This window comes from Amblyomma americanum, chromosome 7 (genome assembly GCF_052857255.1).
Source record: "Amblyomma americanum isolate KBUSLIRL-KWMA chromosome 7, ASM5285725v1, whole genome shotgun sequence".
Taxonomy (NCBI): domain Eukaryota; kingdom Metazoa; phylum Arthropoda; class Arachnida; order Ixodida; family Ixodidae; genus Amblyomma; species Amblyomma americanum.
The window spans coordinates 31,920,148-31,940,817 of record NC_135503.1 but is presented as its reverse complement, the minus strand read 5'-3'; the positions used below and the strand labels follow the sequence as shown (position 1 = coordinate 31,940,817).

General features: G+C 44.5%; 2 protein-coding genes across 3 annotated transcripts in view; one reads left to right on the top strand and one right to left on the bottom strand.

The window, feature by feature from the left end:
- Nucleotides 1–33: 33 nt before the first annotated feature.
- alpha-Man-Ia (alpha-Mannosidase class I a) lies at nucleotides 34–18,142 on the top strand. Its single transcript, XM_077631675.1, has 10 exons — nucleotides 34–919; nucleotides 6,332–6,550; nucleotides 8,480–8,560; nucleotides 9,004–9,098; nucleotides 9,903–10,120; nucleotides 10,922–11,037; nucleotides 12,150–12,258; nucleotides 13,162–13,281; nucleotides 13,710–13,882; nucleotides 15,436–18,142. Exons 1-10 carry the CDS (start codon nucleotides 380–382, stop codon nucleotides 15,673–15,675), a joined length of 1,911 nt encoding a protein of 636 aa, XP_077487801.1. The 5' UTR covers nucleotides 34–379; the 3' UTR covers nucleotides 15,676–18,142.
- Nucleotides 17,874–20,670, bottom strand: part of cher (filamin A protein cher) — a 103,357-nt gene continuing 100,560 nt past the window's right edge. For both annotated transcript variants that reach the window (XM_077631673.1, XM_077631674.1), the window contains exon 34: nucleotides 17,874–19,319. In XM_077631673.1, the coding sequence (XP_077487799.1) occupies nucleotides 19,132–19,319 (188 nt within the window). In that variant the 3' untranslated portion in view covers nucleotides 17,874–19,131. The remainder of the gene's footprint in view (nucleotides 19,320–20,670) is intronic.

Below are 20,670 nucleotides of genomic sequence, written 5' to 3'. Positions count from 1 at the left end.
GGCTGTTTCTTTCAGCGGAATACTTATTCCTCTAATCTAGGCCAAGCATGCACCTGAGAGCTGACGGCTTCGTCTGGCTAGTCGCGAATTGGTGCCTTTATAGTTTGTGTTGACTGGAATGGGGACGTTTAGCAGTAGCGCACTGTCGCGATCAGCTGCGCGCCCTGAGCCCAGTTTAGAAACCTCGGTCTAGTCCATTAGTCGCAGCAGCCAGTGTCGCTGCTTCCGCTTTCGCTGCATGCCGCAGCTGGCGTACGGCTTCGGGGCTACGTCATGAGATGAGAGGCGATTGAGTAGGAGTTCCTCATCATCGGCAGCGAGGCGAACTCCCGTCGCGGGCGAGTGGCGGCGGTTCCCAGCCACCAAGGAAGGCCCGATCATGGCATCTGCCGGTGTTCTTCCGACATATTTCAAGTATATCAGTGGGGCGCCCGGCGGATCAGCTCGTAAGACGCTGCGAGTGCGGGAGAAATACATTGTCGTGTTGGTGCTGGCCACCTTCCTGATGGTTTGCATCGGGGCCGTGTTTTACTTGCCTGAACTCCGGGCATCCAACGCCTATCGCCACATAAAAAACGCTGGGCCAGATCTCCTCCTACCGCCGCCGCAAGCGATTGACGACAACGTGCCCCGTCACAACGGCATCGCCGCCGACGAAGAAGACCCGCACAAGGCCGAGGACCGAAACAAGCTACAGGAGAAGATTATCCAGGACCTCGGCCAAGGCCTTCCCATGCAGGTGGCCAAACCTGACGAAGCCAGGCCTGCGTCGTCGTCCAAGCGTCCCTCGACAGTCGCCCGACCGCAACACCAGCAGAGTCCGGGTGCACCCGCCGCAGACGCGAAGCCCCAGGTTTCGCATGCACCCGATGCCCAGAGAGATGCGGAGAATCTCAGAAGGAGAGAAAAAATTCGAGAGGTGAGTGCGGCCTGCTGCTCTGGACGAGTCAGTAACGGGTTCTCTCTCGTCCACGACTGCCCGGCATTCATTGGCAGTGAACATAGCGCTTCGCGCCCCATGCGAGCTGCCGGTGTTGCATCTCTGACCCGTCCTTATCTGCTGATGCAGTTATCAGGAATTTCAACAGCGCTTAGCCGTGTGCCCTTCCTTTCTGGGAAAGAAGCCAGCTGAACGGCTGGTGTAATCTGGCGTTTTGTTCTGCATTTTGCTCAAGTACTTTCAAATACTTACGTTGCTGGCATCCCATTTCCTCTGCTTCTTTAAAGCATTATCTTCCTGACATCGATGATGCGTCTTGATAGTGAAGTAGCAGATGACAAACCACGTATAAACAGGTGCTTACGCGAATTCAAGAAATAGATGGGGAATGTGTTGGACTCCTCCTACAAGCAACGTTTCTGAGCTGCATTTATTGTGTGCCATTTGATTTTGTGCATTTATCTTTCTTTATTTTTTCGTAGTGAAGAATGGCTGCAAATAGCCAGTGTTCAGAGTTGTCAGAAGAAAAATGTCTTAACACAAAAAGCAGCTACTACTGCTCCTGATCAATATTCTTTTCAATCGCACAGATTAATTTGAGAATGCAGCTTGCCTTCATGCATAGCATCATATTTCGAAAGGTCCTTGTGTCTCCTCACGGGCTCCGTAGCTCTTCACAGCAACTTCAGCTCTGTATTTTATAAATGTTGCATTATTGTTTCCACATGTATGCTTGTATTTATATTGATTAAATGGGCTACTTTGTTGTTACTTTGGTGAGCTTGACTCAGAATGGTATCTGTTAACTGCTTGACCAGCTTACTTTAGTGTTGCAAAGTTCCAACTTCTCTGTGATATTTACAGCATGACATTGTCAAAAATACATGCACGATAGAATGTCGCACATCGCACAGAAAATGTCAAGAACAGCCTAGCACAATGGAATACGTTGCACTTCATATAGGGAAAATGTCAAGAGCAGACAACCCTAAATATGAGGCAGTGTAGATACAGAGCATAGCACAGGCATGACTTTTGAAACGCTTGTGGATCTTCCAGTAACAGCAGATGTGGGAAATCATTGTAATGATTTTCATCATGCCATCAGTTATGGTACAGTGCAAACCACAAAGCAATCATACGATTTGGGTGGGAAGAGAGAGTCGCGCTGACTTCCATGGAAACATGATGATGACACGAAAGCAAGAAGACAACATTTAATAAACTTGCAGGCACCGCAGTAGCTGGTAATGACCTTGATGTCAAATTTTCATGAAAGTCTGCGCCGTCATGCTGCTCAGGGAACTGCTTGCGTGGCCTTTTTAAACAAAACTAGTGTGAATTTATTTACGTGCTGTTTATATCAAAATGTCGAGGATTTTGAAAATTTTTTTGGATCCCTGTTTGAGGCAGTTTTCTTAATTTTTTTTTTCTGCTCTAAAGCTTGATTGCACAGGAGCTTTTGTTTGCTTAGGTTGTTGTGACAATGGGCATTTCTCTTGCTTGTTAGCATTGGTCTTGAGAGAGAGAGCAAAACATTTATTCAGAGACCCCCCAAGTCCAGGGATGCTAGGTATTGAGGCAGAGCATTATTGCTCTTGTCTTGTTCATTTATTTACTTAGTTCTTTCAAGTCTTGCCAAGTAGCCACATACCTGGCCTGCTTTACTGGAGGCTGGGGCACCTCATTGTTACGTGTCTGATATTCTTGACACGTATGCATTTAGAGGAAAAGCAAAACTGCAGCTGCAGGAGGAGGAGGGGCAGCCTGTCGAGACAACTGCTGTGTACATAGCCACGTTGCTTCGTATGAAGCTCTGAAAACACCTGCTGCTTGCTGCAAAGTTTCACCGTGCACTGATCTTTGCCAGACAGCTTGGCTAGATTATCAGAGGAACAGAAGGTTGTTAGCTGCTGGCAGTCATAATCTTGTGAAGCAATTCCAACAGTTTGGAATTGCTCCACAAGATTATGACTGCCAGCAGCTAACAACCTTCTGTTCCTTGGAATTGCTTCACAAGATTATGACTGCCAGCAGCTAACAACCTTCTGTTCCTCTGATAATCTAGCCAAGCTGTCTGGCAAGGATCATTGCACGGTGAAACTTTGCAGCAAGCAGCAGGTGTTTTCAGAGCTTCATACGAAGCAACGTGGCTATGTACACAGCAGCTGTCTCGACAGGCTGCCCCTGCTCCTCCTGCAGCTGCAGTTTGGTTTTCCTCTAAATGCATACGTGTCAAGAATATTAAAACTGATAGAAGTGAGGTTATTAGATACTCTTTCCAACATGGCGCTTTTGGTTTTCTTGTGTTCTCTCTGTCCATGCAGTGATCATATCACTCTTTTTCTGATAGTGATAGATGGGACAATTAAAACAATGAAAAGCTCGCAGTTTGAATGCTGATCATTATTCTTCACAGACGTGTAATTTCGTCATCCTGTTTTCTAATCTATTGTGTGTTTCTACTGCTCAGACGGCATTATAGTCGTCTTGACATTTATGGATTAATAGTGCAGTCGATTACAAAAGAAGTATAATTTAAATGTTGGAATTTTTTGCCTTTGCCTTTTAATTTCTAAAATTGTTTTTATTTCTCGCAAAGCTTTGTGTAATGACATGGTAAAAAACGTGCTAATGTGTATATCATCCTACCTAATCTGGCCTTTACAGTGGCACCTTCACTTCTATGCACTACTCTGAAACTTACCTGTGATATGCATGATATTCTCAGGCAGAGACTTTGTTACTTTGTTTCAGTTGGGCACTGTCTAAACAACACTCAAGACAGGTCGGTAGAAGCATTTCATGAGCTGTTGTTCTTCACTTGATTTTGTCAAGAATATTTGCAGTTCTAATGGGTTGTACTTATTTTTTTTTTATGATCACTTTTATTTGCGTGGGTATCGGTGAGATATCTTCATATCAGCAGAATAAGGGGAGGGTTCCAAGACACAGTAGACATCTCTGTTGGTAGCTTGCGGTCGTAACTATTAATGGCCATGTATACCACTAGCACGTCTTCAGGGAGGTTACTTCTACCTCAAGCTCTTTCAAGACCAAACATTGACCTTCCAGCCGCAACAGTTGCCTTGAAATTTGTGCACACTTTCTTGATTAATGCATGCCATTTCATCTCAAGTGACGCAGTTGTCCTTTGGTTAGCTAACCCATGTGCCAAGGTTGTAAATGCTGAACGTCCTGTTTGTGGTAATTTGCACTATATTAAATGTTCTGATGCTTCAAGTTCTCAAGCTGCTTTATAACACATCGATAACAGTCCTTTGACTGTGACTTGAGGAAGAAACAAATTACGGACACCATTTCTTGTTAGACTACGTTAGCACACTGCAAGGCCCTGTGCCTTGGAACTTCTTGCATTTACACTGAGAAGGCTGCCAAAAATATTGATCACTCAGTCTTGTAAATAATTTGATAAGTAATGCCTTTAATCTAATAGCTTTTTTTAATAAAAACTATGTACTGTTGTTTGCCTTGTTCTCAAATCAATTAAACACATGTACAGCCTGTGTTTTGATTGGAAATGGGAGTCTCTACAGCATCCCCTAGTGTTAACCTTTTCTTTTGGCACTTGTTTTCTGGCACACTTGCCAGTTACAGCACTACTCTGCACATATTTAAGGTCTGCCATTCCTTGAGGCCGCTTGGCAATCCTTCTGATTGAGCTTGATGCTCTTCATTGAGTTTAATTAGCCTGCTTCCCCATTGAAGCAAGGAAGTGTGCAAGATGTTGAGAGCTGGGGCTTGCTCACGGTTAATGACTGGACAAGGTTATAAAATACATTGCATCAGAAACGCACGTCTAGGAATTTGTACCATGCGCAATACAATCAGAATAGTTGTGCCTTTCTTGTTTTCTCTGAACAGTTTATTGCCTGAAGAAAGGTATTGCAAAACTGCGGCAGTGTGCAGCTCATACGAAGATGCCTCTGCAAGATGACAGTGGTTGAACCAGGAATTACTTATATTTATAGTACTGCCCGGCCTTTTCCATGAGATTAATGTGTTTCATGAAATCTAGGCCTAGAAATTGCAGACATTGCAGCTTTGGAGAGCTGTGACGCTTACTTGCCTGTAAAATTGGTTGTTGATGTAAACATGGTGAAGCTCTTTTGCCCTACAGCCTTATTTTGTAGGCCCAATGGATGTATGCATGATCTATGCATGGTTTCTTTAGCACATTGCTGCTTTAGCTGTTTCCTTCTTGAGAGACTTTGCGTTTACACAAACTTGCAATGGGATCTGTGCATTGTTACCAACATTCTATGTCTGCGGTGCTTTACATTGAGTGGTTGTCCTGTTTTTGTGCAGGATAACTGACGTGGTCTGTAAACTTATAAATGTTCAATTTAAATACCACTGGGGTTGAATTATCTACATTGCGTGCATTTTCAAATATTGTGGGCATGACTTCCCCATTTTTGCCTGTGTTAGCCTGCTTATCATTTTTCATGTTGTTTGTCTCTCAAGTTGTCAAGCCCTTGTAGTTTACGATAATATGAATTGCTTGGAACATGTGTACATATATGTCACATGCTCTTGTCAGCTCTCTGGATTATCTATATTTGCCAGGCTGATCAGGGCTGATATGCCACTGCTTTATCATTCCCATTGTGGTCTCTGTTTGGAGACTTTTTCTAGAAGCTTTTAAGATTTTGTTCGTTTTACACTACAGCTGATTTCATCACATTATGTTTCAGTGTCTGTAACTTTATGTTTCTGCTAGCCTTTGTATCGCTCTTCCAGTGCACATAATGCTCTGAAACACTTGCTGATAATCCAGTTTTTTTTTCCTAACACCTGCTGTATGTTTTAAGTGTTGTATCCTACAGTTTTCAGTGAGCAAGTTTTATGAAATCCAACTGAAGCTTGTGGAGAAACTTAACATCTGTCTTATCACAGAGCTGCCAGAATTGCAGTCTGAAAAGTGAAAACTGCAAACTAAAGGTCTGTGGGGCTTAACATCCCAAAGTGATTGAAGCTATGAGGGACGCCGTAGTGGAGGGCTCCAGATAATTTCGACCACCTGGGGTTCTTTAACGTGCATGCATGACATCGCTTAGTGAATGGGCCCCTAGCATTTTGCCTTCATCAAAATGTGACCGCCGTGGCCTGGATCAAACCCACATCTTTCGGGTCAGCAGTCGAGCACCATAACCACTGAGCCATTGCGGTGGCTAAAAACTGCAAACATTATATGATTGAGGCACACAGACACAAAACCTAGAGCTTTAATACGGGTTCTGCAATGATACTGAGCATGCCTAGTTCCTTTTCCAGTGCTAGGGGGCACTAAGCTGACCATTGCATTACTTTATGTGTACCCCTTGATTTGATAATGAGAAAGAGTGTTTTTTTTTTTTTCTTGTCCAGATGATGAAGCATGCATGGGACAACTATGAGCGCTATGCCTGGGGAGAGAATGAGTTGCGGCCCGTGTCGAAGAAAGGCCACTCAGCAGGTATCTTTGGCAAGACGGCCATGGGTGCAACGATCGTGGACGGCATGGACACCCTCTACCTCATGGGCATGGCTGAGGAATTTCAACGAGCAAGAAATTGGGTGGCCGAGAACCTCAGCCTCAATGATGTGGTCGGTGTTGTTACTTTCAATTTTGATGTAAAAATCGGCACCAAACCTTCAGGATCTACTTGTTTGCCACTTGGGTTGCTGTGTGGGCAGTAAACAGTTAATAAAAAGGGAGGAGTGTTGCATTAGCGAGGAAGAAAAAACACTAAATCATCCGTGGGGTTGTGCAGACATTTTAGTCTTTTGATTACGGAATCAAATAACTCTTTGTCGAATCTTGCCTTCAAATTTAATAGCATATTCAACAGCCTCAACTATTTTCAGACTATGTTGAAGTTTAAACAAGCTTAAGTCCACAGCTTCATTGTTGGCATGATAACTTTTTCTCATCCAGCATTTGCTGTGTTGTTCTTTCTTGGCCAACAGTGAAAGCGCCGAAAGAGTAAAATGTATGCAATAGGACAGCTGCTCATAAGAACGGTGCTGCTGTTTTGTCAAATTGGGTCTTTTAATCACTATGCTGTGCCCACTTTTTCATAATGTGCACTCAATTCAGATGTGTGGTACTATTGAAGTTTTCGTTTGTGTCCACCTCATCAAATTTCACCCAGGCAATACATTAAAACGACATTAATCTTAGAGCAAAGAGTGCACTGCTCTTGTGTACTTGTTTTTGCAGCGCATTTCAAATGGCATTGGAAAAAAACAAATAACACAAAAGAAGGTTGCTGGGCAAGCCCACATTCTGCAAAGTCATCAGCTTAGTATGTCAACTTGCTCTACGCTGCATTGGTGAATGCAAAATATTTGTTTCTGTTCCGAGATATGTTTAGGTATCATAATTGCTTACATTTTACAATTCTTTGAATTGAGAATAATTATTTTGACATACCCCCTCTTTAGGGCTGTTTTCTGCCTATAGGATTTGGCAGTCAGCAACAGTAAAATTTCCTCAAGCTGATTTTCATAAGAGTTCTACGTCTGGCGAGAGAAATTTCTTTGCTAACTATCAGCATGCAGATGTGCCTTTTGTCCTTGTATGTTCTTGCCATTTCTTGAATGAAGCTACAGCTGTTGTATTTGACTGCAGACCTGCTGCAAATTTCATAGGCATTTAATTCTTTCTATATTTTTTTTTCCAAAGACCTTTAAGAAAAAAACAGTTTTACACTATGTGGTAAACAAGCTTTTTTCGTTTGCTGCCCTTACTTTGAAAGAAGCATTCCATTATGTTTGCCTGTTAGGTCCGGGTCTTTTTTTTTTTTTCCATTTGCAAAGCCACATTTGAACAGGAGGCAGCTGACATGGCTCATTAGTACTTCAAGGCCGCAGATGTTTCTTGGCACTTGTGATTGACATATGTGTATGGTGCACCCACGGCTTCTGTGTAAATTTGGGCCCTCCAAGTTTGTGTGTGCACGGTGTGCACACACAAACTTGCACAATTTCGTGCACGGTGTGTGCGGCCTTAAAGGGCAACTTCGAGGTTTTTTTCACATTACCACATTTTACTCAAATTTTTGATGCAAGTTCTCCGTAGGTTTCTGATCAGTTTGTGAAATTTTGCAGCTGGGTGGCATTTTCTTTCAGTGCAAATGAAGTTTTTTAATAAGGGCAACCTTGTGTGTGTGAGGTCACGGGCTACACACCCATTAATATTTACTCGTGTTTGCTGGAGAAAAAAATTTCAAGCTTGTTTTTGTTTGTTCATTGCATACAAATAATGATTGAAGTTATCCCTTACACGCACGCTAGTTTAGCTATTCAAAGTGCATGTGGGAGGTTTCGTGACGGTAACCATGACTTCATGTGTTGGTGAATACCAAGTTTTGGTTTCTGTTTCCTTGTTTTTGCTGTTTTATGATTGTTTTGCTCGTTATTTTGTAAAACAATTCACGTAAGCTGAGAGAGGTCCAGGAAATATCTTGCTCAATATATACAAAAATCATCCAGAGCTACCCTTTAATGGTGGCATGTCATTCTTCTTTGCAGAGTTCCGACATCTCGGTCTTCGAAACCAACATCCGGTTTATTGGTGGCCTGTTGTCATGTTACGCCTTGACTGGCGACTCCGTAAGTACCACATTATTTTTCCGATTTCAACTTCTAGAATTTCGCTTGCCAGTCAGATCAATGAATCAAAAAGTTGCATTTGCAAAGCACAACAAAGCGTTTGTTTAGGTTTTTCATGCATAATGCTAATGTCACAGGGTCTGTTAAAAACTGGGGTGTGTTCTAAAATGTGGCGGAATCCTTTTATATAAATTCGTGTACGGCTTCTTACGGGTCTTTATTGTGTGCTTCCATGGTGGCTGTGGAATATATACTTTTGTCTAATGTAATATCGGGTTGCCTCTTTACTGAGCTCTTGTATTGTTTTTTTTTTGTGCATGTCTGCAGTGTACATTAAAATGCGTACTCCTTGTACTGTGCTCAATGAGAGCTTACCACGTATGCTCAGAGGTTGTGCTCCCTAAGGCTGCAGCACTTCCCTTCCTTTTTTGTGCCTGCCGCAGATGTTCAAGGACAAGGCGGAGGAGATTGCTCGCCTCTTACTTCCAGCTTTCAACACTCCCAAGGGTATTCCTCACGCCCTCATCAACATCAAAACGTATGTTTCGTTTTGCCTTGCTTGGCTTACTGATGTGCCTTGAAGCATGCTATAAATTAGAGCAGAGCAAATAAGCGTCAGGCATGGCGAAACAAACTTTTCCAAAATGTTCTTTATGGCTTATTTTCTCTGAGGATTTAAGTGGATGGGAAAGATGGAAAGGGGATTGTCCAGACTACAACCACTTGTGTTATATTTACTTGCATACCGAATGCAGTTTTTATTTTGTTTATTATTTGTATTACCCTAGAAGATAAATGCACCTTCAGTTTTTCATAAACTGTCCAAGAATAAAGGAGAGGGGGCATTCATTATGCAAGTAAGTGCACTAATTTGCACTCCAGAATACTTTACAGAACAGCATTTCTGGGAGGGCACCACCTTCCATCTTGTGTTAGAGCTCTCAAATTGGGTTTCATGGAACAGTTTGGTTCCTTGGTGAGCTCCTTGTTCCCCAAGCACTTAGGTTCATGCTTACCTGAACCCCTCCTCCCTTTCCTTTACCCACTTTATTTTGGGACTGACCACGCTGTAATAGATTGTAGCAGTCTGTTTCACTCTACAGCCTGCTTTACTATTGAATTTGGTCATTTTTCTTAGCAGCCATGCATCTGCATGCTCTTTTTTGCCTGCATGTTGAGAAGGAAGGAATGGAAGCCATAACATGAAGGGTTTCTCAGCACGTTTTGAAAGGTGTGCCATGTAGTTTTATTACAGGGCATTTCAGCTGTGTTAAGTATAAATGAGGTACTACTTTAAATTCTGCTGCTTCTGCAAACCTTCTCACATGCTGTCATGCTGCAGGGGAGTGAGCAAAAACTACGCGTGGGCCTCAAGCGGTGGCTCCATCCTGGCCGAACTGGGCACCATGCACTTGGAGTTTGCCTACCTGAGTGACATCACGGGCAACCCCGTCTACCGGGAGAAGGTGGACCGCGTCCGCCAGGTGCTCGCTGACTTGGACAAGCCTAAGGGCCTCTACCCAAATTACATCAACCCCAAGACGGGGCGCTGGGGACAGCGTGAGTCACCCTTTTTGTCATTTTTAACTGGTCAGAATGAAAAATTCCTCAAATTTCGAGATGTGAACTGAATGACATCAAAAGCAAGCATCACAGTAGAGTTTCAAAATCTGGCCGCGCTCCTTGCGCAAATTTATGCTGAAAAACAGGTTCTTTGCTTGGCTTTTGAAGAGGCATCCCGTGATTGAGAAAGTTGACGTGTTGAACAGTAGAGCCACCAGGAGAATGTAGTCGTGTAATGTTCAGTAAGAGATTGACAATAGCATGAGGTATTCTTGGGCATGTTACAACATTAAGGTAATTTTTGTGTCCACTCTTATGCCAGTTTGCTGAAATAAAAACTATTAGCAACAGGTTGCTTTCTGTGTTCAGGTGTTTGCCATGAACATTTCTTTAGGAAGGCTGTGGAAAGTGCAAATACGGTTATTTTTAGAGCGAGATTGGAAAAAGTGCTCTAACCGTTCTCTGAAGTCATAGTGCACGGCGACATGTAGTAAAAACAGTGCAGTTGAAATGTTTTTCTTGGATTGGATGGGCTGCATTCTTTTAGTAAGCACTTGCTTTTATTATAGCCCAGAGTTACGTGTTCTGTGCATTGACAGAATTTATGTGGTGTGATGCATGCCTTACCCTTTCCAGTTTGCTTGGCATGATGCAGCACAAATCTAGCTGCGCTCTGGATTTATGATCAAAAATATACACCAAATTTCTTGTATTTAACATGAAAGTTCTTTAAGAAGTTGATATTAATTTGCGGTAGTGTATGAAAGGAGCTGATTGTCTGGCGATCATGTTGCGCAGACCACATGTCCATGGGCGCCCTAGGAGACAGCTTTTATGAGTACCTGCTCAAGGCATGGATCCAGTCTGATGGCGAAGATGTGCAGGCCAAGCGTCTCCTCTTGGATGCTGTCAAGGTTTGCACAGTCATTTATTTATCACACTATTTGGCAAAGTCTTTGTCCGATGGTAACAGCAATGCAGTTGTTTTTATTTCCGTCATTTATGCCAGGAAGGGGTGATGTTGGGATGGTCTTGGTTGTTACGGTTTGGTGGATGAAGTGACACACTGGTTAGCCATGCACAACTCATTCTTTGTGTGCATGCTGCCTCATTTGTGTCAGGCTGTTTGCACTGGCTTCCAACGTACTGACTAGCTCACACAAATAGTGTCCTCATGTATTCAACAGTCATTTTCTAAAACAGTGTGTTGTCTCAATTGTTTGTATTGAGCTGCTGCTGTAGCCACGTACTTCTGACAAATCACTTTCACCATCTGTTTTTGCTCTTTTCTTTCTGTTTTTTTATCTTTGTCAGGCTGTTTACAGTAACTTTATGGTACATAATTACCAATGCACATTTTTTATGTGGCTTGCGGTGTTTTTTTTTTTTTGCGTTTGTTGACTTGACTTTTGATGGCATGTGTTAACTTTTTACTGAATGTTAAGTTGAAGTGCAGTGAAAGCTCTGAAGCAAAAAAGAAATAGAGACCCAAGAATACCTAGCTATCAGGGAACAAGGTCAAGCTCAATCTATTTTGTCATTTACAAAAGACATTTCTTTCATATTTTTCTAGCTTCATCAGGGTAGATTATGTGTCCTGAGCGTAAGACGCATCAGCATTGAGCAGAGGGAGGATGCTTATGTTGTCGCTTGTTGTGCACATCAAGCTCGCATTCAGCCTGGAACCCTTATCTGTGCAGTACCAATGAGAGTGTCGTTCTCGTCGGCATTAACTTCTAAACAAAGCTTGCCCCCCCCCTCTCTCTCTCTGTCACATTGGTTGATATGGCCCATGTAGAAGCATTCCAGGTTTAATTAGGGGGTGCTGTTTTACTGTAGGTACGTTTAAATGCTTCATTCGATTGACTCATATCAGTGCAGTCAGTGGCTACATGGTGCCAAAGTCATAATTATCCACAGTTGTTCTCTATTTGTTTTTCGTAACTCCACTAGTCCACTGTTTACCACAGTATATAACTCAGTGGCTCAGTTGGCGTTGCCGTTGCGCTTTTTGTGCTATGCCCAGGCTATTGAGTCAAAGATGCTGCTGCAGTCCCGAAGCGGCTTCCTCTACCTGGCTGAAATTAAATACGACCGGATCGAGGCAAAGATGGACCACCTGGCTTGCTTTGCTGGTGATTGCTTTCATCATTTGGGGAAAGCCGACGGATTGCCCAAGAGGGAGGTTCATGCTGCATGGATGGTCCTCTGTTGGATCAAGTGTATTGCATGAACTGGATCCTTAAAAGAACTTTGAAGTGCTTCAGCTCTCCTTTCCTGTATTCTGTATTTGTCCTCCAGCTGTGGGTTGTTGCCTCTGCTTTGTCATCTAGAATCAAAACACCAGAATGGGCCAATTTTTTTGTTTGTGAGAAATGGGAGATGCATGTGCTGAATGCTCCATTGTGTGAAAAAAAAATGTTTTTCCCGTATTGACTGTTTGGCTACATTTGGTTATTTTTTGGGCGAAAAAGTGGCATTGATAAGTGTACTGAAGCCCTTTCCATAAACGTGCACACTACCGAACCTACTGAGCATGGCAGCAGAGGCACATTGTTAAGAGAACCCACTGTGTAGCCTGCTTGTTTGTCATGGCTAGGAACGGTCTGGATGACGTTGCCTTTGGTCCAGCGGGAGGACACGAGAGCTGTTGTTGGTTATGGCATTATGCCAACAGCATTGCTGTTCAGCATAGGCTGCACCTCATGAAGCTGTTACTGGAAAAAAAAGGTATAATAGGGCCTGTGATGATCATATTTAAAGCATTTCACTAGCATATTTAGACCAGCTGCTATAGCCTAGTGCTAATGGCTGTCAGTTCTTAGTGGAAAGGGAAACTCTGCTTCTGTCTCTTTCTTGATCCTGGATAGGGCGGAAATCGTGGGAGTTTATTTTGTGTGATATTTTCCATCTAGCTGATTTTTTTTATTATGGTACATCACTTTTATTTGTTGAGTATGTTGCCTGACTGATTGCAAGAGCAGAAAGCAGACATGGTTCATCAGCTGAGTACCTTTGATTTTTCATGCCCTCCTCAGGTGGTTTCTATGCCCTGATGTCGTGGGTGCTTTCGGATGACCCATCTGTTTCAAAGGAACACTTCATGGACATAGCGAAGAACCTTACCAACACCTGTCATGAGTCGTACGACAGGACACGTAAGTTTGCCACTTTCTGACCTTCGAAGGGAACTCGGTCTGGTCTTTCCTTCCATTGGAAAGACTAGCACCGGCCAGTGCATGCTTATGCTCAGCTTTTCTTCTCAACAGTTTTGTGAATGCTGTAGGAATTTCAGAATGCCATGTTTTACATTGCTAATGAGAAGTACTGTGGAGAAAAAAAAAAGAAGAAAAGACTTTCCCTCTTTTCCTGGGTGGGTGGGAGCCAGGCAACATCAGTGGAGCTTCCCAGCTGTTGTTCATTGCAGTGTGGTGCCGCTTTTTTCTTCTCTGATCTGGGTGCAAAGTTTTTCATCTAGGACATATGCCTTATATGCCTTCAAGTGCCTTATACGTCAGTTTTTCGAACACCATTACCTTCTGGTAACATCATGAAAGAAAGGGCACATTTCCTCTCTCACAAACAGCAACCAAGCTAGGTCCAGAATCCTTCCGATTCACGGAACAACTGGAGGCTCGAGCCACCAAGCAGAATGAGAAGTACTACATTCTGCGGCCCGAAGTGATAGAGTCGTACTTCTACCTGTGGAGGCTGACCAAGGATCAAAAGTACAGGGACTGGGGATGGGAAGCAGCGCAGGTGAGTCCCTGGCTGTCATACACGTGCCTGTGTCGCTCAGATTCCTCTCTTCCTTATTTTGATGTGCAAAGAAGGCTACTTGCATTCGCGTTACAGGCAGTAGAGTGTAGTCATGGGGGGTGTGCACTCAGTTGCAGTGAACAAGCAGGCTTTTTGAACACCAGGAGACACCCTTGTTGCTTATTTGTAGAAGAACATGTGGTTTCAATTTGCATAATCGGGAAGAAATTGTCCTGGGAAAAAAATACACTTCTTGTCTCGCACAAGCTCAAGGGAATTTATTGTCAGTATAAATTAGAAGAGACACCGGCCATTTGCTCCTCTTATAAGGCTCCTGTTAGGATTGACGCAGTTAAGATGAATTCTCGGAAAACTAAACGATGTGCGACCATTTGTTGGTTTCTCATAAGATTCAGTAATAAAAAAATTTAAGACAAACTGTTTTGCGTGTCCTTCGGTTAACATGAACTATTGTGGCTACCGCAAACCACAGCGACCCCCACACATTGGCACTTGCGCGTGGCCTAGCCCAGAAATAAAAATGATAAAAAGCTTCTGTGCAAGAAACTGCACACCCCATAGGATAGCTTCCGCTCACTTTTGCACAAAAGTGCAGGGAAGTTATCTTGCAGCAACGTGTTTCCTTGCTTGTTCGGAAAAGGCAGGGCACCTTCGCACCTGCCTGCACTCTGTGCAGAGATCCAACATGGCCAGATCTCAGTATTGCATGCACTTCGCGTACCACACGTTGCCTCCAGCAGGCCAAAAGGCGCGTTGGCGAGTACATCTGCTCGTTTGTTTGGGGCTTAAAATTTCGGTGGCGCATTTTCAACTGAAGTGGCATCACAACACTCATTATCGCAGCGCAGAGATGGCCAGATAATGGTGCCACATGCACCATTACGCAGGCGGAAAGGCATGGAGGGGATCTGCTCGTAAGGTCAACAGCTTCATTGCTAATGGCATGAGAGAGAGACACACAGCTACCAAAGCCGGAGGGAAAGCGAGAGTCAGAAGTAAAAAATACGTATAGCAGTCGCTGCAAAAGAGAGAGGAAAAGAGCCAGTGAAAGAAAGAGCAAACAAGACAAATGCCTTTTTCAGGTAGAGTAATGTGAGTTTGTAATGCCCTCACTCTTCAGGTCACTTCATGCATAATGCCTTAAACACTCGGTTTCTAATTGTCCTCTTGCTGAAAGGCCATTTTATTCTATACTTTCTTGTAACGTATTATTTGGACACACCTACATGCTCACATAGCTTTTATTGAGGCATCCCTGTTGAGATGAACTTCTGATAAGATGAACATATTTTCATGGCCCCTTCAAGTCTGCCTACTGTACTATATTTAGGTGAATTGGATGTCATCTTGGTAGCTTGTGCATATTTTCATTGCTCTCAGTGTTTTTCATGCCTCTGCATGTATAAGACTCTGCCATTCTCCATGCTCGCCAGCAAAACTTTGATTTCAAAGATAAGTAGTCTTGGGTGTAGCTGTTTTTGCATTTAGCGGGGCCTAGCAGTGAGAATGGGAATTTGCTCGCTCATTACCAGGCCCTGGAAAAGCACTGTCGTGTCGAGGGTGGCTACACTGGCCTGAAGAATGTCTACCAGACAGATGGGCCCAAGGACGATGTTCAGCAAAGCTTCTTCCTCGCGGAGACGCTCAAGTACCTCTACCTTCTCTTCTCCGATGACTCGGTGCTGCCACTCGACCAGTGGGTTCTCAACACGGAAGCTCATCCGCTGCCCGTCAAGAACCGAAACCCTTCTTACAGGCCCAGCATCAGGTGATCAGGCGTGTCAACTCCTCATCGCTCCGCAGTGGCCCCTTCTCACTCCAGTGCGGCTTCTGCGAGCGGAGTGCACAGGTCTACCATCCGGAGCATGCCGTCGTTTTGAATGGGACGAGCATCTAGTGACTGAGCCATAGACCTAAATGAAAATAGCTGAGAAGTGCCGGCTTTTGTGCAATGCTTCACTGACTGCACGAGGACTAGTGAGAGTGAGCAGGCCGGGCAAAAAGAAATGTGGGGGACACTGTCATGAGCAGACCTCCAATGTGGGTGCAGCCAGTCGTCATGTTGAGCATGTCTTGACTTGTGCACTTGGCCGATGTGCAGCCGAGAGGGCGTCGTCGTCTTCTACTTGGGAGAGTTGCAATGAACACTGTTTGTTACTTCATTTCTTTTTCTTTTAAAATTTTTTTTTCTTTGATGGTGACGCGTGTGACACACAGCCGACCTGTGTGCGCTCTTTTTGGCGCGTCGCCGGCTCACTGCCGTGGTGCTGTGACATTCCCAGTGATATCTCCACAGGTTCCCATGTTTTTCATTTTTCCATTTACGACTGAGAACTTCAGAGCTGTTTAGTTAATATAATACGAGACGATAGGATTGTGTGGACAGGAAGGAGAAGTGTGAAAGTTTTTATGATTTTACTTCTTGCCTGTCTAGTTTCAGAAGTCTTGTGGTTTTATTTTTTTTCACGATTACATGCCCTGCAATGAGCAGGTGTTTAAGCATTAATTGCTGCAATCACACACTCTAGAGTTGAGAGGTGCGTGCTCTGGCTCTTGCCACGAGGCGGAGAAGATGGTGAGCATTGCTTACTTACAACCTGCTGGCCGGGGCTGCTGCTACTGTATCAACATAGGCTGAGGGAAGTGAACATCACATGTGCTTAGGAACGCAGTGGCTGCAACTTAACCCCATCGCCTACAGTTTTTCTACCACATGTTCAGATCTTCGGTCTCTCTTCACCTGATGTCACTTTTTTTTATCTTGGTTGCTTTGTCATCAGCATTGCGTGAGAGAAGCCAAAGGCAGCTTGGAGCCATTAACAGCCTGCTTTGTTTTGAGTGGCAGTTCTGGAAATAGTATTTTTATTCTACTTCCATCAGTATTCTTTTTCTTGCTTGCAAGGCTTGGTCTTTTTATCTCGCATCTCAAATTATGATGGCTGATAAATGCAACGTGTGGTACTCAGAAGCACGATTTAATACCCAGCAAGAAATTGAGAGCCGTGCAACTTTCACCAAACTTGTGCCACCTCTTCGCCCTGGGATCGCGGAGGGATGACTGTAATGCAGTAATCTTTTTGGACTTTAGCCAAGCTTAGGACACGATCAACGAAGCGCTTGTGTCATCTGTGGTTGTGCTCGAATTAGAGTGAGACTCACAAGCTTGGGGCAGCAGGGTGCATTCTTGTAGCACTTCGACCATCGTAGTGATCGAATCACCCAAGCGCACTGTTGCACTATCTCATGCAGTAGCAAGTATTAGTGATCCTCCTACACTTTTTCCTGACAACACATAACAGTTGTGTGCCTATTTAGAGCCGTGTGCAATGTGGTGTTGAAGTCTGTTTACCAGAATCTTAGATACAGATGACTCAACTTTTTTTCTTTTTTTTTTTCTGGAAAGATTCATACTCCGATGTCAAGTGTTACTCACCCGAGAACTACAGGGTTGCAGATTTGTCTTTTATTAAGCTGGACTGTGTTCACGCCTCTTCGTACAAAACTCTTGCGCTATGCTGTGTTTACCTGTGCACTGGGGCTTCAACAGTGAATTTATGCTGCAGTGTGGTTTGTTGTGTACTTTCACCAAACACACGCACTCGGGTGCATTGACGTTCTGAACGAAGTGACTGCGGTGGGCAGTTGACCAGTGAAAAGGGCATCACTATGCTGTTCTCCTTGTGTACTGGTGGTATCACACTGGGACACTCAGTGTCCTTTTAGAAGTGTGCACTGTTGGTGTTTTGTTTCAAGTGCTTATTCGACGCAGTGACTTTTAGGTAGGTGACTTGCAAAAGTTGCTGGTAATTTGCTCACTCTGTGCATTCACGACGCATCACACTTAGACTAAGATTGAGCTCATAGTTTTTTGAAGAATGGGACTAGCTGTCAGTGATGCTGAAGAATGTTAGAGAAGTCATCCGTGTTCCTTTAGGCATAAATGGCTTGAATGTGACCTGTACCCAAGCAGTAATATTGAAAACTTTATTGAAGCTGTTCAGTAAAAAAAGAAACAAGTTTCTGCAAATGCATATATGTTGCACCACACACTCAAAATGGATGAAAGGAGGCACCTAGTATAATATAGTAAAGAGACAGTTTATAATTACTTGTAGATAGATCTGAAGGGCATAGTACAGTTTATTGTCACGATTGTGATGTAGCATCTGTTTGCTGTGTTCTAGAGTTATCCTTTGATGAGATTGGTTACCATTTTATTAAAATTTCCTTTTTCTTTGAGTTTGTGTAAGACTGTAGTGTGCTGCATTGCACGTAACTAGCATTTGCTGTTGTCTCCTGCTGCATTGCTCAACAGCATTACACGTAAAAGGAAATGCCTAGCTGAGTGACTTTTTACCTCTCTGAAGTCCTGCCGCTTTTCCAGGCCAATATTTGTGGAGCCACAAGGTAGTGTCATGTCTGGGCGCTCACCTTCTTGCTTATTCACAGATATCAACTCACTAGGTGACTGTGCTATACACAGCACATGCTTTTGGGCACACCGCCCGTGGGAGGAGCTAGCGAAATTGTGGGCCACTGTGCTTTCTATCACATCACTTTTTAATGGTCAACACTCTGAATGTACACTTTGCAGAGGAAAGGGCTATTACAGTAGAATATGGCAACGGTCGTTTCAGGTGGCTGCGGGGAGCACAGTGGCAGTGGGCACAGCCGCCGTAGGTGCTTCCTGCTGGATACGCTTTTTGCACGTGACGTAACTGCACTTTCATGTGGTACCGGGTAAAACAGTCTCTGGGATTTCTTTGTGCAGCCCTCGTTTTGGCACAGCAGCGGTCAAGAACGAAGTCCAGTGGGCCGATGCCATGTTGGCCGTTTCCGCAGTAAAAAAACAAAGCACTGTAGTGGCTCGGCGTCGCGCCATCTCGCTTCGGGTGCAGCTAGCAGACGACACCGGTTGCCGATGGTGTCACTTGTTGGGCATGGCACGAGTTGTGACGTCATAAGGAGAGCGGCGCGGCATTGGCCAGTACATGCTTACGTGTCGCGTTTGTCTAGTCACAGAGCATTGCATAAGGTGAAGGCAATCTTTGGTTGGCTGGCTCACTGGATCGCGTTCCGGATCACTGCCGTGTCGGCGAAGGCGAGCCACCGTCATGGCGGCCGTGTCATGACGTCGGTGCGAGAGCACCCACGTGCTGCGCGTGCTCGGCATTTGCGGCGGCGACCGGGGAGGGCCAAGCAAGCGGCGGGCGGAAGAGTTTCGGAGCCTAGACCACTTCGACCTTGAAGGGGCTGCCTGGGATGTGGTCGTCACCCCATTTGACGATCACGACGTGGTCGCCGCGGTCCTTGACCACGTAGTTGACCTGGTACAGGTTGCGGCCCAGATGCTTGACGAACACTTCGTCGCAGGGTCCCTTGGGTCCGTACACGGTGACGTAGATCAGATTGTTGCCTGCATAAACGGTTAGAGTATGCAATCAGCTTTTACACACATCTTGGGAGATTGCCGGCAACCACAGTTTAGAACGTTGTCTTCCTCAGTTGACGTATACAGATGACTCAAGTACGGTAGTTGCATTACCGCCAATTTATTTTCATGCGTGCGTCAGAAACACTGATATTCGAACGAGAAATGCCTGTTTGTGCGATTTTTCAGCATAGACAAGGTTTGGATTGCGGAAACCTATGATTAAGTGTTTCGAGTAGTCTACTGTAAAAACATGGTCTCCCACCGGATTTCGTTTTCAACCGACTTAAGTTTGCGCACAACCTTGACGAGACGGGCCTGTGACTGTTATGCATGAGCAGGGCTTTCGTCACGCGGTTTCTGTGCATAAGCACATGGCTCTAGGCCCATACCGTATTGGTATAGGGGTATGCACTCAAGCCACAGTGTCCGCCATTTTAGCGTCCTTTGAGTGCGGCGGAAGGCCGCCGCATCTGTTTAATCGGCTTATTTTTACCTACTTCACTTTTCATTGCGACGCCGAAATGGCGTTCGTGGTGTCACGTCAACACCCCCTGTGTAGTGCCTGTATATTCTGGCCACTGAAGCACAGGTATCGAATCCTCGATGTGCCGTACCTGTTCTATAGAAGTGGACACTAATTTTGGATATGGGTATGCGGACAGCAGAACGTTGCATGCGTCGTTTCGTAGATGACGAGCGTACTGGACGCTTCTGGTTTCCTGTTTCGATTATCGGCACCTTAGTGGCGATGTCATTACTTCTAGTGCCAAGAGCAACGCTGCATATTCTCCCTGCCCCCGTTTTCGTATGTGTTTGTTCCTGGCGTATGTTTTTTTTTTTTTTTTCGTTCCTACCTTTATTTTTCTAGCAATTTGCAAAGCCCCTGCGAGAGGACTGCACAGCAATCTGGCTTAGGTTCACAATTGTAGGTTCGTGTGAATACTATAGTCATGCCTCTAAAGGTCTGCAAACACACTATGATAGTGCACATGGAAAGCAGATACTGGGATTAGCACCCTCGCTCGTGCGTATGTAGCTTGCTCGTTGTGCCGATGTAGTAGGTCTAAGGAGCATCGAACAAGCGTATTGTTGCTCCGTATGTCGAATTCATTAGTATCCATAGCTACAGATGCGTTATAGAAAGTGATATAATTCACTCACAAAGAAAAACAGAAGAGGGTCGCTTTGACGTTTCTGTGGCCCGCTAATATGCATTGGGAAAGGGAAAGGAAGAGGCTTATGATAGCTGCCAGTATGGGTGTAGTGTATAGAGGTGTGTTTCGCTCAGCAGGCGCGGCCATGTTGAAGGATGCTGCTTAAAGAATATCCTCCA